Raw genomic sequence first — 13530 nt, forward strand, 5'->3', positions numbered from 1 at the left:
GCATGGATTAGTTGTAAATGTATATTGCAAACTATGGCAACCACTACAGAAGTTAAAAATATGTATAACTGACATGCTAAGAAAGGAGAGAAAATAAAATCATATAAAATACTCAAAAGCATAAAAGGCAGGAAAAGAGAAGAAGACATAATTAGGAACAAAGAACAAGGACAACAAACAGAAGATAATGAATATGGTGGATATTAACCCAGCTATGTCAGTCATCACTTTGAATGTCAGTGTTCTACATGTACTAAGTAAAACACAGAGATTGTCAGGGTGAATCAAAAACTGAGACCTAACTATGTCATCTACAGGAAATCCACTTTAAAATGGATAGAGAAAAATATACCATGATAATACTAATCAAAAGAAAGATCAAACCTGTAAACCCTCAAGTGGAAGTGCAGCATCTTAACCACTGGATTGCCAGGGAAGTCCCTGTAATGCCTTTTTAGATATAACAGCAAAGGCACAATCCATGAAAGGAAAAATTGATAACCTATACTTCATTAATGAAAAGTGAAAGTGAAGTCGCTGAGTCGTGTCAGACTCTTTGCGACCCCATGGACTGTAGCCTAGCAGGTTCCTCCATCCATGGGATTTTTCAGGCAAGAATACTGGAGTGGGCTGCCATTTCCTTCTCCAGGAGATCTTCCCAACCCAGGGACTGAACCCAGGTCTCCCACATTGTAGGCAGACGCTTTACCGTCTGAGCTACCAATAAAAACTTAAAACCTGCATGATCAGGACTTCTCTAGTGGTCCAGTGGCTAAGACTCCTCGCTCCCAGTGCAGGGGGCCTGGGTTTAATCCCTGGCCTGGCAACTAGATCCCACATGCTGCAACTAAGAGTTTGGATACCACAACAAAAGATCTTGTGTGCTGCAACTAAGATCCGGCACAGTCAAATAAGTAAATTAAAAAACAAAACAGTATGATCATCTCTATAGATGCAGAAAAATCTTTTGATAAAATTCAATATCCATTTATGACAAAAACTCTCCAGAAAGTGGGCATAGAGTGAACATACCTCAGCATAAAAAAGCCCATCTATTACAAACCCATAGCTAGTATCATACTCAGTGGTAAACAGCTGAAAACATTCCCTCTAAGATCAGGAATAAGACAAGGATGTCCATTCTTGCCACTCTTATTTAACATAGTTTTGGAAGTCCTAGTTACAGCAATCAGAGAAGAAAAGGAAATAAAAAGAATCCAAATTGGAAGGAAGAAGTAAAACTGTTCACCATTTGCAGATGAGATGATATAACAACATAGAAAATCCTAAAGATGCCACTAGAAAACTATTAGAGCTCATCAATGAACTTGGTAAAGCTTCAGTTTAGAAAATTAATACACAAAAATCTGTTGCATTTCTATAAACAAACAACAAACAACTAGAGAAATCAAGGAAACAATCCCATTTACTATCACATCAAAAAGAATAAAATACCTAGTAATAAACTAACCTAAGGAGACAAAAGACCTGTACTCTGAAAACTGTAAGATGAAAGAAGTTTAAGACAACATGAGTGGAAAGATATATCATGTTCTTAGATTGGAAGAATTAGTATTGTTAAAATGACCATACTACTCAAGACAACATACAGATTCAGTGCAATCCCTATCAGATTACCAATAGTATTTTTTTCACAGAACTGGAATAAAACATTTTAAAATTTGTATGGAAATACAAAAGACCCCAAATAGCCAAAAAAATCTTGAGAAAAAAGAATTGAACTGGAGGAAACATGCTTCTTGACTTCAGATGATACTCTAAGGCTATAGTATTCAGAACAGTATAGTACTGGCAAAAAGTAGGTCACAAAAACATAGATCAATGGGACAGGATAGAAAGCCCAGAAACAACCCACGCATTTTTGTGCAATTAATCTATGATAAAGGAGGCAAGAATATAAAATGGAGAAAAGACAGTCTCTTCAATAAGTGTTGTTGGGGAAAAACTGGATAGCTACACATAAAAGAATGGTATTAAACATTCTTTAATGCCATATAAAAAGTAAACTCAACATGTATTGAATGGAAGACTTACTACTATAAAATGCCTAAAGGAAAACATAGGAAGAACACTCTTTGACATAAACTGCAGAAATATTTCTTCAGATCCTTTTCCTAGAGTAATGGAAACAAAAGCAACAATAAACAAATGGGACCTAATTAAACTTAAATGCTTTTGCACAGCAAAGTAAACCATAAAACAAAAAGACAACCCACAGAATGGGAGGAAAATATTTGCAAATGATGCTACTGACAAGGGATTAATTTCCAGAATATATAAGTAGCTCAATATAAAAACCAAAAACCAAAACCAAAACCAGCTCAACATCAAAAAAAAAAAAAAAAGAAAGAAAACAACAAAACCCCAAAACCCCAATCCAATCCAAAACATGGGTAGAAGACCTAAATAAACATTTCTTCAAAGAAGACATACTAGGTGGCCAGGAGGCACATGAAAAGATGCTTAACATCACTAATTATTAGACAAATGCAAATTAAAACCACAATGAGGTATCACTTCACACCAGTCAGGCCATTGTCAAAAAGTCAATAAATAATAAATGCTGGAAAGGGTGTGGAGAAAAGGAAACCCTCTACACTGATGGTAGAGATGTAAACTGGTACAGCCACTATGGAGAAGAGTAAGGAGGTTTGTTACGAAACTAAAAATAGAGCTACCATACGATTCAGCAATCCTACTTCTGGGCATATACCTGGAAAAGACAAACATTCTAATTTGAAAAGATGCACCTCAATGTTAGCATTATTTACAATAGCCAGACATGGAATCAACCTAAATGTCCATCACAGATGAATGGATAAAGAAGGTGTGATACACACACACACACAGGAATATTACTCATAAAAAAGAATGAAATAATGACATTTGCAGCAACATAGATGGACCTAAAAACTATCAATCTAAGTAAAGTAAGTCAGACAGTGACAAAAATCATATTATCACTTACATCTGGAATCTAAAAAAAGATGCAAATGAACTAACTTACAAAAAAGAAACAGACTCACATTCTTTTTGTCTGTTTCTAGTCTGACATAGAAAACAAACATGGTTACCAAGGGGGGAAGTGAGGAAGGAAGGATGAATTGAGAATTTAGAATCTATTGTGTAGCACAGAGGACTGTATTCAATATCTTGTAATAACCTATAAAGGGAAAGAATCTGAAAAAGAACACATATATGTGTGTCTATATATATATATAAACTGAATCACTTTGAAACTGAATCACTGGAAACATTGTAAATCAACTATACTTCAATTAAAAATAAAACTTCTGCTTTGGGAAAGGCAATATCAGGGGAATCAGCAGACAAGTCACAGATGGGGAGAAAATATTTGCAAAGGACACATTTGATAAAGACTGTTATCCAAAACATGAAAAGAACTCTTGAGACTCCACAAAAAGTCAACAACCAATTAAAGAATGGGACATTAACAGACATCAACCATCAACAGGCCAAAGAAGATATATAGATGGCAAATAAGCATATAAAAAGATACTCCACCTCAAATGTCATTAGGGAAGTGCAAATTAAAACACACCATTTTTCATTACACATCTGTTACAATGGTCAAAATCTGGAACACTGACAACATCAAATGCTGGTGAGGATGTGGAGGAACAGGAACTCTCAGCCGTTGGTGGAAATGCAAAACAGTATAGCCATTTTAGAAGATACCTTGATAATTCTGTAACAAAACTAAGCATATTCTTACCATATGATCCAGCAATTGAACTCCATGGTAATTATACTCTGAAAGGAACTGAAAACTTTTACTCACACAAAACCCTGTGCATGGAAGTTTTTAACAGTTCCATTCATCATGGCCCAAACTTGGAAGCAAACAAGATGTCCTTCAGCAGATGAATAGATTGTGGTATATCCAACCACAGAATATAACTCAGAGCTAGAAAGAAATGAGCTATCAAGCCCTGTAAGGAATCTGAAACTCCTAATACTGCGTGAAAGAAGCCAAACTGAGAATACTCCATATTATATTTCAATTATTTGACATTCTGGAAAGGGAAAAACTATGGAGACAGTAAAAATGATCAACAGTCATTGGGGATGGCAGTTGAGGGGGAGAGATGAATATGTGGAGTGCAGAAGATTTTTAGGACAGTGAAAACACTCTGTATGGTATTATAACCATAGATATATAGTTGTTAGTCATTTGTCCAAACCTACTGTATAACAAACACCAAGAGTGAACCCTTAGCTAAATTATGGATTCTGGGTGACTATGATGTGTCAATGTAGGTTCAAACATGGTTAAAAAAAATTTTTTTTTTCCATTCTGGTGAGTGATGTTGATAAAAGGGGAGGGCTACGCATATTTGGGGGACAAGGAGTATATGCAAATATCTGTACATTTATTTATTTATTTTTTTGGGCAAAATGTAGATTTATTAATATAGTATTCTTGTAGGAGATGCAAGCATGCAGCCAAGGGAGCTCTGCTGCAAGGACTAAGTAGACTACAATTTTATAGCCAAGGAAAGGGGGAGGGGCAAAGACTACCTTCTTCGAGTAGACATGAGACTTTCTGTACATTTATCTTAATTTTATTGTAAGCTCAAAACCGCTCTCAAAAAATAAAGTCTTAAAAAAAAAAGTGGAAGGAGCATTACACACAGACTATGAGGGGGTAAATGGAGACTGGTGGTTCTTGGCCCTGATGACCAGCCCCTTGACCATGTACACAGGGAACTTAAGGGTGCCTCTGGATTCAGCTTTTGTGGTTGCAGAGGCTGACCAAGCTGAGGGAGGAGGAAGTGCCAGAGAGACACAAGGAGACTTCTCACCTGTGAACATGTTATTTAGGCCACAGATGCTAGGAAAATGCCAGGTATTGAGGAGTGCCTCAGGTAAGTTACAGAGTATAGGTGGATAACATGGCCTCCTCTTACCCTTCCTCAGGAGCGCTCACAATCAAATGAGCAAGACTGGGGACAGCAGGACAGGGGTCACAGAGGCCAGCTCTGATGTCAGACTGCCCAGATGTGACTCACCAGCCTCCATCATTTGCTGATTATTTGGGAAAATTCCTTAATTATTCAGGTCAGTGTCCTTATCAAAATGGGGATAATATGACCATTGTTGTGAGACAAGCAAAATAAAATAACATGCTTATTCCTTCTAATAATTCTTACTTTTCGCGCTTATTATTGTTGTTGTTCAGTTGCTCAGTCGTGTCTGACTCTTTGTGATCCCATGAACTGCAGCACTCCAGGCCTCCCTGTCCTTCACCATCTCCTGGAGCTTGCTCAAACTCAGGTCCATTGAGTTGGTGATAGCATCCAACCATCTCATCCTCTGTCATCCCCTTCTCCTGCTACCTTCAATCTTTCCCAGCATCAGAATCTTTTCTAATGAGTTGGCTCCTTGCATTAGGTGGCCAAAGTGCTGGAGCTTCAGCTTCAGCATCAGTCCTTCCAATGAAAAATCCCTTATTATACAGATATCATTTTGCTCTTGGATAAGCAGTTTACCCTCCTTGCTATCAACCTTAACCTTTATCTCCCGATACCTGGAACTTATGCTCCTTAGAGACTTCTTCAGAGGTCTTCCAGGTAGTCAAGTGGGAGACAGGGAGAGATGCAGGGGAGAGTTATTCAATCCCAGGGTCTGGATTTTACCTTTGCAGGAGGGAGGGACAGGAAACATTTGTTAATCTCTTACCATGTCCCAAATTGGGCTAAGTAGGCTGATTACATATGCTTTCTCACTCTAGTAGTATTTTTATCTTCATTTTATTTAGATTAAGCCTCAATGTACAGATACATTCAGATCACATTTTCAGTAAGTGGCAGAATCAGTATTTCAGAATTCAGCCCTTTTCCTCAGGTTACAGTGAGCCTGGATTTCTCACAGTATGCACTAATTTATTCATTCACTGTTCTTTCGATGAATACTTAGTAAGGCCTTTAATAAAGGGTACTGGTTGCTCTCAGTAATGCTCTCTTCCTTCTTCCTTATTTATTGAATTTTTAGTTTTTAGATGAGCACATGACTGCTAAGAAAAACCCTCAACCTCCCTTGCAGAGGGAAGGCTGCCATTCAGGCATAGATTTTTGCAGGACAGTGGAAGCCTCAGGGTTAGGTGATGGTGGGGGCCATCAAGACTATTTGACTAAGTCCTCTTGCTTTGATTCTATACTTGCCCAGCAACTGATTATCATATTACTTGAGAGAGAGAGAGAGAGAGAGAGAGAGAGAGAGAGAGAGACATGTGAGAGAATCTATGATGTTTTACTAGAGCAGCCAGCTGTCCCCCTTCTCTCTCAGTTGACTCTGCCAGAATTAATTTTTAAAAACATAGTTGCTTTGGGACTTCCCTAGTGGTCTAGTGGTTAGGACTGCAAGCTTCCACTGAAGGGGGCATGGGTTCCATCCCTCATCAAGGGCTATTTCAAATGGAAAGCCTTGCTTCTTTCAACAAAAAGGTTGTTTCGCTTCTTTTAAAATTATTTTTGTTTTCTAATTTGAGTTGCTATTTAAAGTGAAAGCTCACTCATTCAGGAACTAGGAGCATGAAATATTAAAAGTTTCATATTCTTTTTTTCTTTGTGGCCAGGGCAAATCTAATGAGTGACCTTAATACTGACACACAGCCAAGAAAGACCCAGACTCTAAGGTGCAAGGCAGTCAAACTGAAAAACTCGTTTGCCACATGTAAGAACTCAAAAAAAAATTGCTAGAGTTACCAGTTTACATAGCCTGTTCATGGTAGACAACGGGTAACTTTCTCATATGATTATCATACTCACAAAGATTGTAAAATACCATTACATACAGCAAGGCAAAAATATTAGACACAAAATTGAGGAGAATCGAAGGAAATATTTCAAGGCGTTATTATTTGGGGAATCAAAGCAAGTCAGGATGATCTTGCATTTTTGGTATTACCTACTGTGAAGTATGGTTACACTGGAAGTAGGCAAAGCCGCAGATGCTGCCTTAACACAGCTGTCGATACTCTAGTTTTGCCCTGAGAAAGCAGGGCACAGCCTAGCTGACCTTCTGCGCATGCTCCGTCCCGGCTCCAGGGGCGGGGCGAGAGCGCGCGAGGACTTGTGGGAAAGTCCAGGAAGGCGGGGCCGGGCGTGAGTTGCTGCCGGCCGGACGCAGTGGGAGCGGGGCTGGTAACGGCCTGGTGAGGTGAGCCGGCTTGCGGTTATCCCGGGCTGAAGCAGCGAGGAGGCTTTTGGGGTCGCCCGGCGGGAGGAAGGGGTGCTGCCATGGTCCCGCGTGAGGCGGAGAGGGCTAGGGCGAGGGCGTGCACGGGGGCGCGTCGCGGCGGTATCCAGGTAGCTGCGCTCCCGGGAGCGCGTTTCGGGAGGGGCTGGCCCGGAGCAATCTGGGCAGTCCTCGGTCCCTCGACCCCAACTGCTCTGGGCCTTCGGCAGTTTGCGCTGGTCCAGGATCGCGGATCCATTCTCCCGAGAAGACCTGCGTGGGGCCCGCCCCACTTAGTCGTGGGTGTACCGTGCTCGGCCGCATATTGGGTATGAAAGTGATACCTTCAGGCGCTGGAAGTTTCTGGTTGCCAGCCTGGACGCAGGTTCCGTGGGAGCGGAAAGATGATGGGTTAAATGGAACAGGTTTCTACCTCCCACGTATCTCAGTGACTTGCGCTTTTATTTACGTTTTTGAGCCCCTCGGCAAAGCATTGTACTAGTTTTGGTTTTTAATGAGATATACATAATGTGCACTGCCTGAAAAAAGCTTAAGTTTAGTTCCTGAGGCAAGGCTAAGGGGTCAGAAGACGTATCTGCGGTTGCAAACATCTTTTAGGAGAATCCCTTTTCTAATCTCTAATATCTCTCCCATCTTAACCTCCCCCACCTCCCCATATTCGGGGACCTTGCCTCATCACTCATCTACTCTCCTATATCTTCTTTAACTTCGTTTTTCAGCTCCTCAACAATTTTAGGTTATCAAAGATGAAATACTAATCCCCATGTAATCTCACTTACTCAGCTCATTTTACTTCTCTCCTTTAAAAAATGGCCTATTTGAACTCTAAATAATCTTTATATGACTGAATACAGTGTACTTTATTTAACACATATGACCTCTGTGGCCTTCTTGAACTCATGAAAATTCTCTTCTGTGACAGTAACTCCAGGTTTTCCTTCAAGCTCTCGAGATGCCACTGCCTGATTTTTAGTGTTGGCATTTCTTCCTCAGTTTCAGTTCAGTTCAGTCGATGAGTCGTGTCCAACTCTTTGTGACCCCATGAATCACAGCACGCCAGGCCTCCCTGTCCATCACCAACTCCTGGAGTTTACTCAAACCCATGTCCATCGAGTCGGTGATGCCATCCAGCCATCTTATCCTCTGTTGTCCCCTTCTCCTCCTGCCCCCAATCCTTCCTAGCATTAGGGTCTTTTCCAATGAGTCAACTCTTCGCTTGAGGTGGCCAGAGTATTGGAGTTTCAGCTTCAACATCAGTCCTTCCAATGAACACCCAGAACTGATCTCCTTTAGGATGGACTCGTTGTATCTTTTTGCAGTCCAAGAGACTCTCAAGAGTCTTCTCCAACACCACAGTTCAAAAGCATCAATTCTTTGGCACTCAGCTTTCTTCACAGTCCAACTCTCACATCCACACATGACTACTGGAAAACCATAGCCTTGACTAGACGGATCTTTGTTGGCAAAGTAATGTCTCTGATTTTAAATATGCTATCTAGATTGGTCATAACTTTCCTTCCAAGGAGTAAGCGTATTTTAATTTCATGGCTGCAGTCACCATCTGCAGTGATTTTGGAGCCCCCAAAAATAAAATCTGACACTGTTTCCACTGTTTCCCCATCTATTTCCCATGAAGTGATGGGACCAGATGCCATGATCTTAGTTTTCTGAATGTTGAGCTTTAAGCCAACTTTTTTTCACTCTCCTTCACTTTCATCAAGAGGCTTTTTAGTTCCTCTTCACTTTCTGCCATAAGGGTGGTGTTGTCTGCATATCTGAGGTTATCGATATTTCTCCTGGCAGTCTTGATTCCAGCTTGTGTTTCTTCCAGCCCAGCGTTTCTCATGATGTACTCTGCATATAAGTTAAATAAGCAGGGTGACAATATACAACCTTGACGAACTCCTTTCCTACTTGGAACCAGTCTGTTAGTCCATGTCCAGTTCTAACTGTTGCTTCCTGACCTGCATACAGGTTTCTCAAGAGACAGGTCGGATGGTCTGGTATTCCCATCTGTTTAAGAATTTTCCACAGTTTATTGTGATCCACACAGTCAAAGGCTTTGGCATAGTCAATAAAGCAGAAATAGATGTTTTTCTGGAAGTCTCTTGCTTTTTCGATGATCCAGTGGATATTGGCAATTTGATCTCAGGTTCCTCTGCCTTTTCTAAAACCAGCTTGAACGTCTGGAAGTTCACAGTTCATGTATTGCTGAAGCCTGGCTTGGAGAATTTTGAGCATTACTTTACTAGCATGTGAGATGAGTGCAGTTGTGCAGTAGTTTGAGCATTCTTTGGCATTGCCTTTCTTTGGGATTGGAATGAAAACTGACCTTTTCCAGTCCTGTGGCCACTGCTGAGTTTTCCAAATTTGCTGGCATATTGAGTACAGCACTTTCACAGCATCATCTTTCAGGATTTGAAATAGCTCAACTGGAATTCCATCACCTCCACTAGCTTTGTTTGTAGTGATGCTTTCTAAGGCCCACTTGACTTCACATTCCAGGATGTCTGGCTCTAGGTGAGTAATCACACCATCGTGATTATCTGGGTCGTGAAGATCTTTTTTGTATAATTCTTCTGTGCATTCTTGCCACCTCTTCTTAATATCTTCTGCTTCTGTTAGGTCTATACCATTTCTTTCTTTTATTGAGCCCATCTTTGCATGAAATGTTCCCTTGGTATCTCTAATTTTCTTAAAGAGATCTCTAGTCTTTCCCATTCTGTTGTTTTCCTCTGTTTCTCTGTTCCCTAGATATTAATATTGTGTAGACCCCTTCACTTCCCTCCCCCACACTGTCACAGTAATTAAACATGTCCAAATCTCTTCTGCCATTATGCTAGTGACACCCGAATTTACATTTCTAGGCCTCAGTAACTGCTTACTGTGTCCTGACATCTCATAAGAGCTCAACATCAATTTATGCCAAACTGAAAAAATCTATCTTCACGCTTGTTCTGCCATCCTGAAACCTCTTTTCCTTTTGAAATTATGATTCCTGACTCAAAATGGTATTACTTAATCTTACCAGGCTCCCAAACCAGAAATCTAAGACTTTGAGTCCTTCTCTACTCCCCAACTTCTCAGTCTAATGAATTATCATGTCCCTTTTATTTTACCACCTTAATGTTTCCTGTGGCTTTCAGATCATTGGTCACATCTCATGGCCTGGCGTTTCATGATCTGTCCCATCCTCCTCCTTAGCCTTCTCTTCCATCCTCTCCTTCCTACTCCCTCATTCTGCCTGCCCACTCCTCCACATTAAATCACTTGACTGGCCCCTTTTGAAACATGGCTAAATTGCAGTAGCTCTAGTGACTCTCTGCTTAAACCTACCACCCTACCATCTGATTTATACCTGTCCTTTGTGATCAGTTCTGGAGCATCTGTACATACCTCTAGCACAGTGGTTCTCAACCAGGGGTTATTATGCTTCCCAGGGGACATTTGATAATGTCTGAAGACATTTTTGGTTGTCATAGTCCAGTGGGAAAGGAGTAATACTGGCATCTAGCTAGCAGAGGCTGGGGATGCTGCCTACCATCCTACAATTGCACAGGACAGCTGACCTACAACAAAGAATTATCTGGCCCAAAGTGTCAGTTTTCCACTTGAGAAGGGACATTGTCTTGTTTTTGCATCCCTAAATCTTAATATAGGGCTTAACACATAGCCAAAGTGAAGTCACTCAGTTGTGTCCAACTCTTCGTGACCCCATGGACTGTAGCCCACCAGGCTCCCCCATCCATGGGATTTTCCAGGCAAGAATACTGGAGTGGGTTGCCGTTTCCTTCTCCGGGGGATCTTCCCGACCCAGGGATCGAATCCAGGTCTCCTGCACTGTAGGCAGATGCTTTACTGTCTGAGCCACCAGCCAAAGTTCAATAATGTTGAAAGGAAAAGGAGTAAAGGAGGTATTTGGTTGAATTTATAAACTCTAGAGATGTGCAGCCAATCTGCTACCATAGGCTATTTGCTAATTTCAGTAATTTCCTCCGTATTGCCTTTCATTCACATTGCATGGATGCCCACAGTTTTCTGTTTATTTTACATTTGATTATTCAGCAAACGTTGATTGACTCATTTAAAACATAATATACTGATATTTTCTTCTGCATCATTTTAAGTTCCTTTCTTTACATGTATCTTGGCCATTTATGAAGAGGTAAAAATCATTAATTAGCTAGGTTTCAAAAAAAAAGAATAAAACAAATGATTTTATTTAATTCTTTTCAGAGATTGGTCGGTCAAAACTCTGCAGGCCATAATGGCTTCAACAAGTAAAGCAATTGAATTACAACTGCAAGTGAAACAAAATGCAGAAGAGTTACAAGACTTTATGAGGGATTTAGAAAACTGGGAGAAAGATATTAAACAAAAGGATATGGAACTTAGAAGACAGAATGGTGTTCCTGAAGAGGTAAATTTCTTAATTAAATTCCAACTTTAGCATCCAGGGAAACTCTTCATTTATTTATTTTAAAGTAAAGCACTTTAAAGTGTTTAAAGTTTAAAGTGTTTTGTGGAAATGCTGATTAAAGAGATTTACTTTCTGTCAATATTTTGAAAAATTCTCCTTTTAAAAGTCTTTGTTCTGTTTGCTGGTTCCCAGGGATTTTCTCTTAAGCACCAAAAGTCTTTGTAATAATTGTATTAACTGTCAATATATTAGGACATTTTTAGGCTTAGTCCATAGTTACTGAGAGGAAGACCATGTGATAATTCTTAAGGTAAATGAATAGCATCATAAAATAGGCAGGCTTGTGTATATATCATATGTAATTATACACTTAATGATATATTAATATACAGTATTGCCCTAAACACAGAGAGTACCTAGACTCAACCAAACAGTTTTCTTAGGACAGTGCATTCAGATGTGGACAGCTTTTTCATACTGTTTGTAATGTGGAGGCAGTTTGGTTTGCCATTGTACTGTTGCTAAATCATTGTATTAAAGCTGAAGATCAAGCAGTTTTTGAATTTTGAATTTAGGATTGCATATTAAGTGTATCATTAAAATTTCTGGGTAATATTTTTCTTATAACTGAACAATGTTCAGTATTTGTCAAAGGATGAATTAAATTTTTCAGGGATAAGTTTATCATTAGAAATGAATGAATTGGTATTTCTAACCATTTGGAAACTAAACTAAAATTACTTTTACTTGAAAATATCCTTCAGTGAGAGTTTTAAACATCACTAGTTACACAGAAAAGTAACAGCTGTCTCAAAACGTGTTGTTTTCCCTTCCTAGAATTTACCTCCTATTCGAAATGGGAATTTTAGGAAAAAGAAGAAAGGCAAAGTTAAAGAGTCATCTAAAAAAACCAAAGATGAAAACACAAAAAACAGGATAAAATCTTATGATTATGAGGCATGGGCAAAACTTGATGTGGTAAGTTAATCTGATTATGTGCTTTTTAGTCTTTGAGTAAAATTTTCTTGGAGTTAGTTGAAAGTCATGGACTAAATGAAAAACAATGTAAAGTTCTTAGGGCCTGTGTCTTTCTCTTATAGACTATTTTGTGTGGAATAAAAACGTAAATACATAGCTCTTCAATTAACTTTCCTTTTCTCCTGTGGCCCTCTTTCAGTGAATAATGGTTAAAACAGCTGGATTCTTTTCTTCCTGTTTTTTCTTTTTATTTGCGTGGATAGTACGTAGAAGGGGCTTCCCTGGTGGCTCAGTGGTAATGAGTCCGCCTACAGTTCAGGGGATGCGAGTTTGATCCCTGAGTCAGGAAGATCCCCTGGAGAAGGAAATGCAGCCCACTCCAGTATTCTTGCCTGGGAAATCCCATGGACAGAGAAGCCTGGCGGACTACCATTCATGGGGTTGCGAAAGAGTAGGACACAATTTAGCAACTAAAAAACAGCAATAGTGCATAGAGGTTTAGTGAACTCTTCACCCAGTTTCCTCTAATTATTACATCTCATTTAACTATATATTTTAGTTGCTCAGTTTTGTCCAACTGTTTGTGACCCCCATGGATTATAGCCCACTGAGCTCCTCTGTCCATGGAATTCTCCAGGCAAGAATACTGGAATGGGTTGCCATTTTCTTCTCTAGGGGATCTTCCCAGCCTAGGGATTGAACCTGGGTCTCCTGCATTGCTGGCAGATTCTTTACTGTCTGAGCCACCAGGAAAGCTCTGTTTACCTGTAGTCCAGTATCAAAACCAGGAAATTGACATTGGTACGATGTGTGTATAGTTCTGTGGCATTTTATGACCTGTAGATTTGGGTAACCACCATTGCATCACCAGAAAGATCTCTTTTATGCTA

At 39.8% G+C, this 13530-nt stretch overlaps 1 protein-coding gene across 2 annotated transcripts in view; it reads left to right on the forward strand.

Annotated features, from left to right (window-relative positions):
• Positions 1-7111: 7111 nt before the first annotated feature.
• Positions 7112-13530, forward strand: part of RPAP3 (RNA polymerase II associated protein 3) — a 35215-nt gene continuing 28796 nt past the window's right edge. Inside the window, exons 1-3 of one of the 2 annotated variants that reach the window (XM_043886065.1) lie at positions 7112-7203; positions 11479-11662; positions 12500-12640. In XM_043886065.1, coding sequence (XP_043742000.1) covers positions 11510-11662; positions 12500-12640 — 294 coding nt within the window. In that variant the 5' untranslated portion in view covers positions 7112-7203; positions 11479-11509. The remainder of the gene's footprint in view (positions 7204-11478; positions 11663-12499; positions 12641-13530) is intronic. The other variant, XM_043886073.1, reaches the window with a different exon arrangement.

Source organism: Cervus elaphus, chromosome 3 (assembly GCF_910594005.1).
Source record: "Cervus elaphus chromosome 3, mCerEla1.1, whole genome shotgun sequence".
Lineage (NCBI taxonomy): Eukaryota > Metazoa > Chordata > Mammalia > Artiodactyla > Cervidae > Cervus > Cervus elaphus.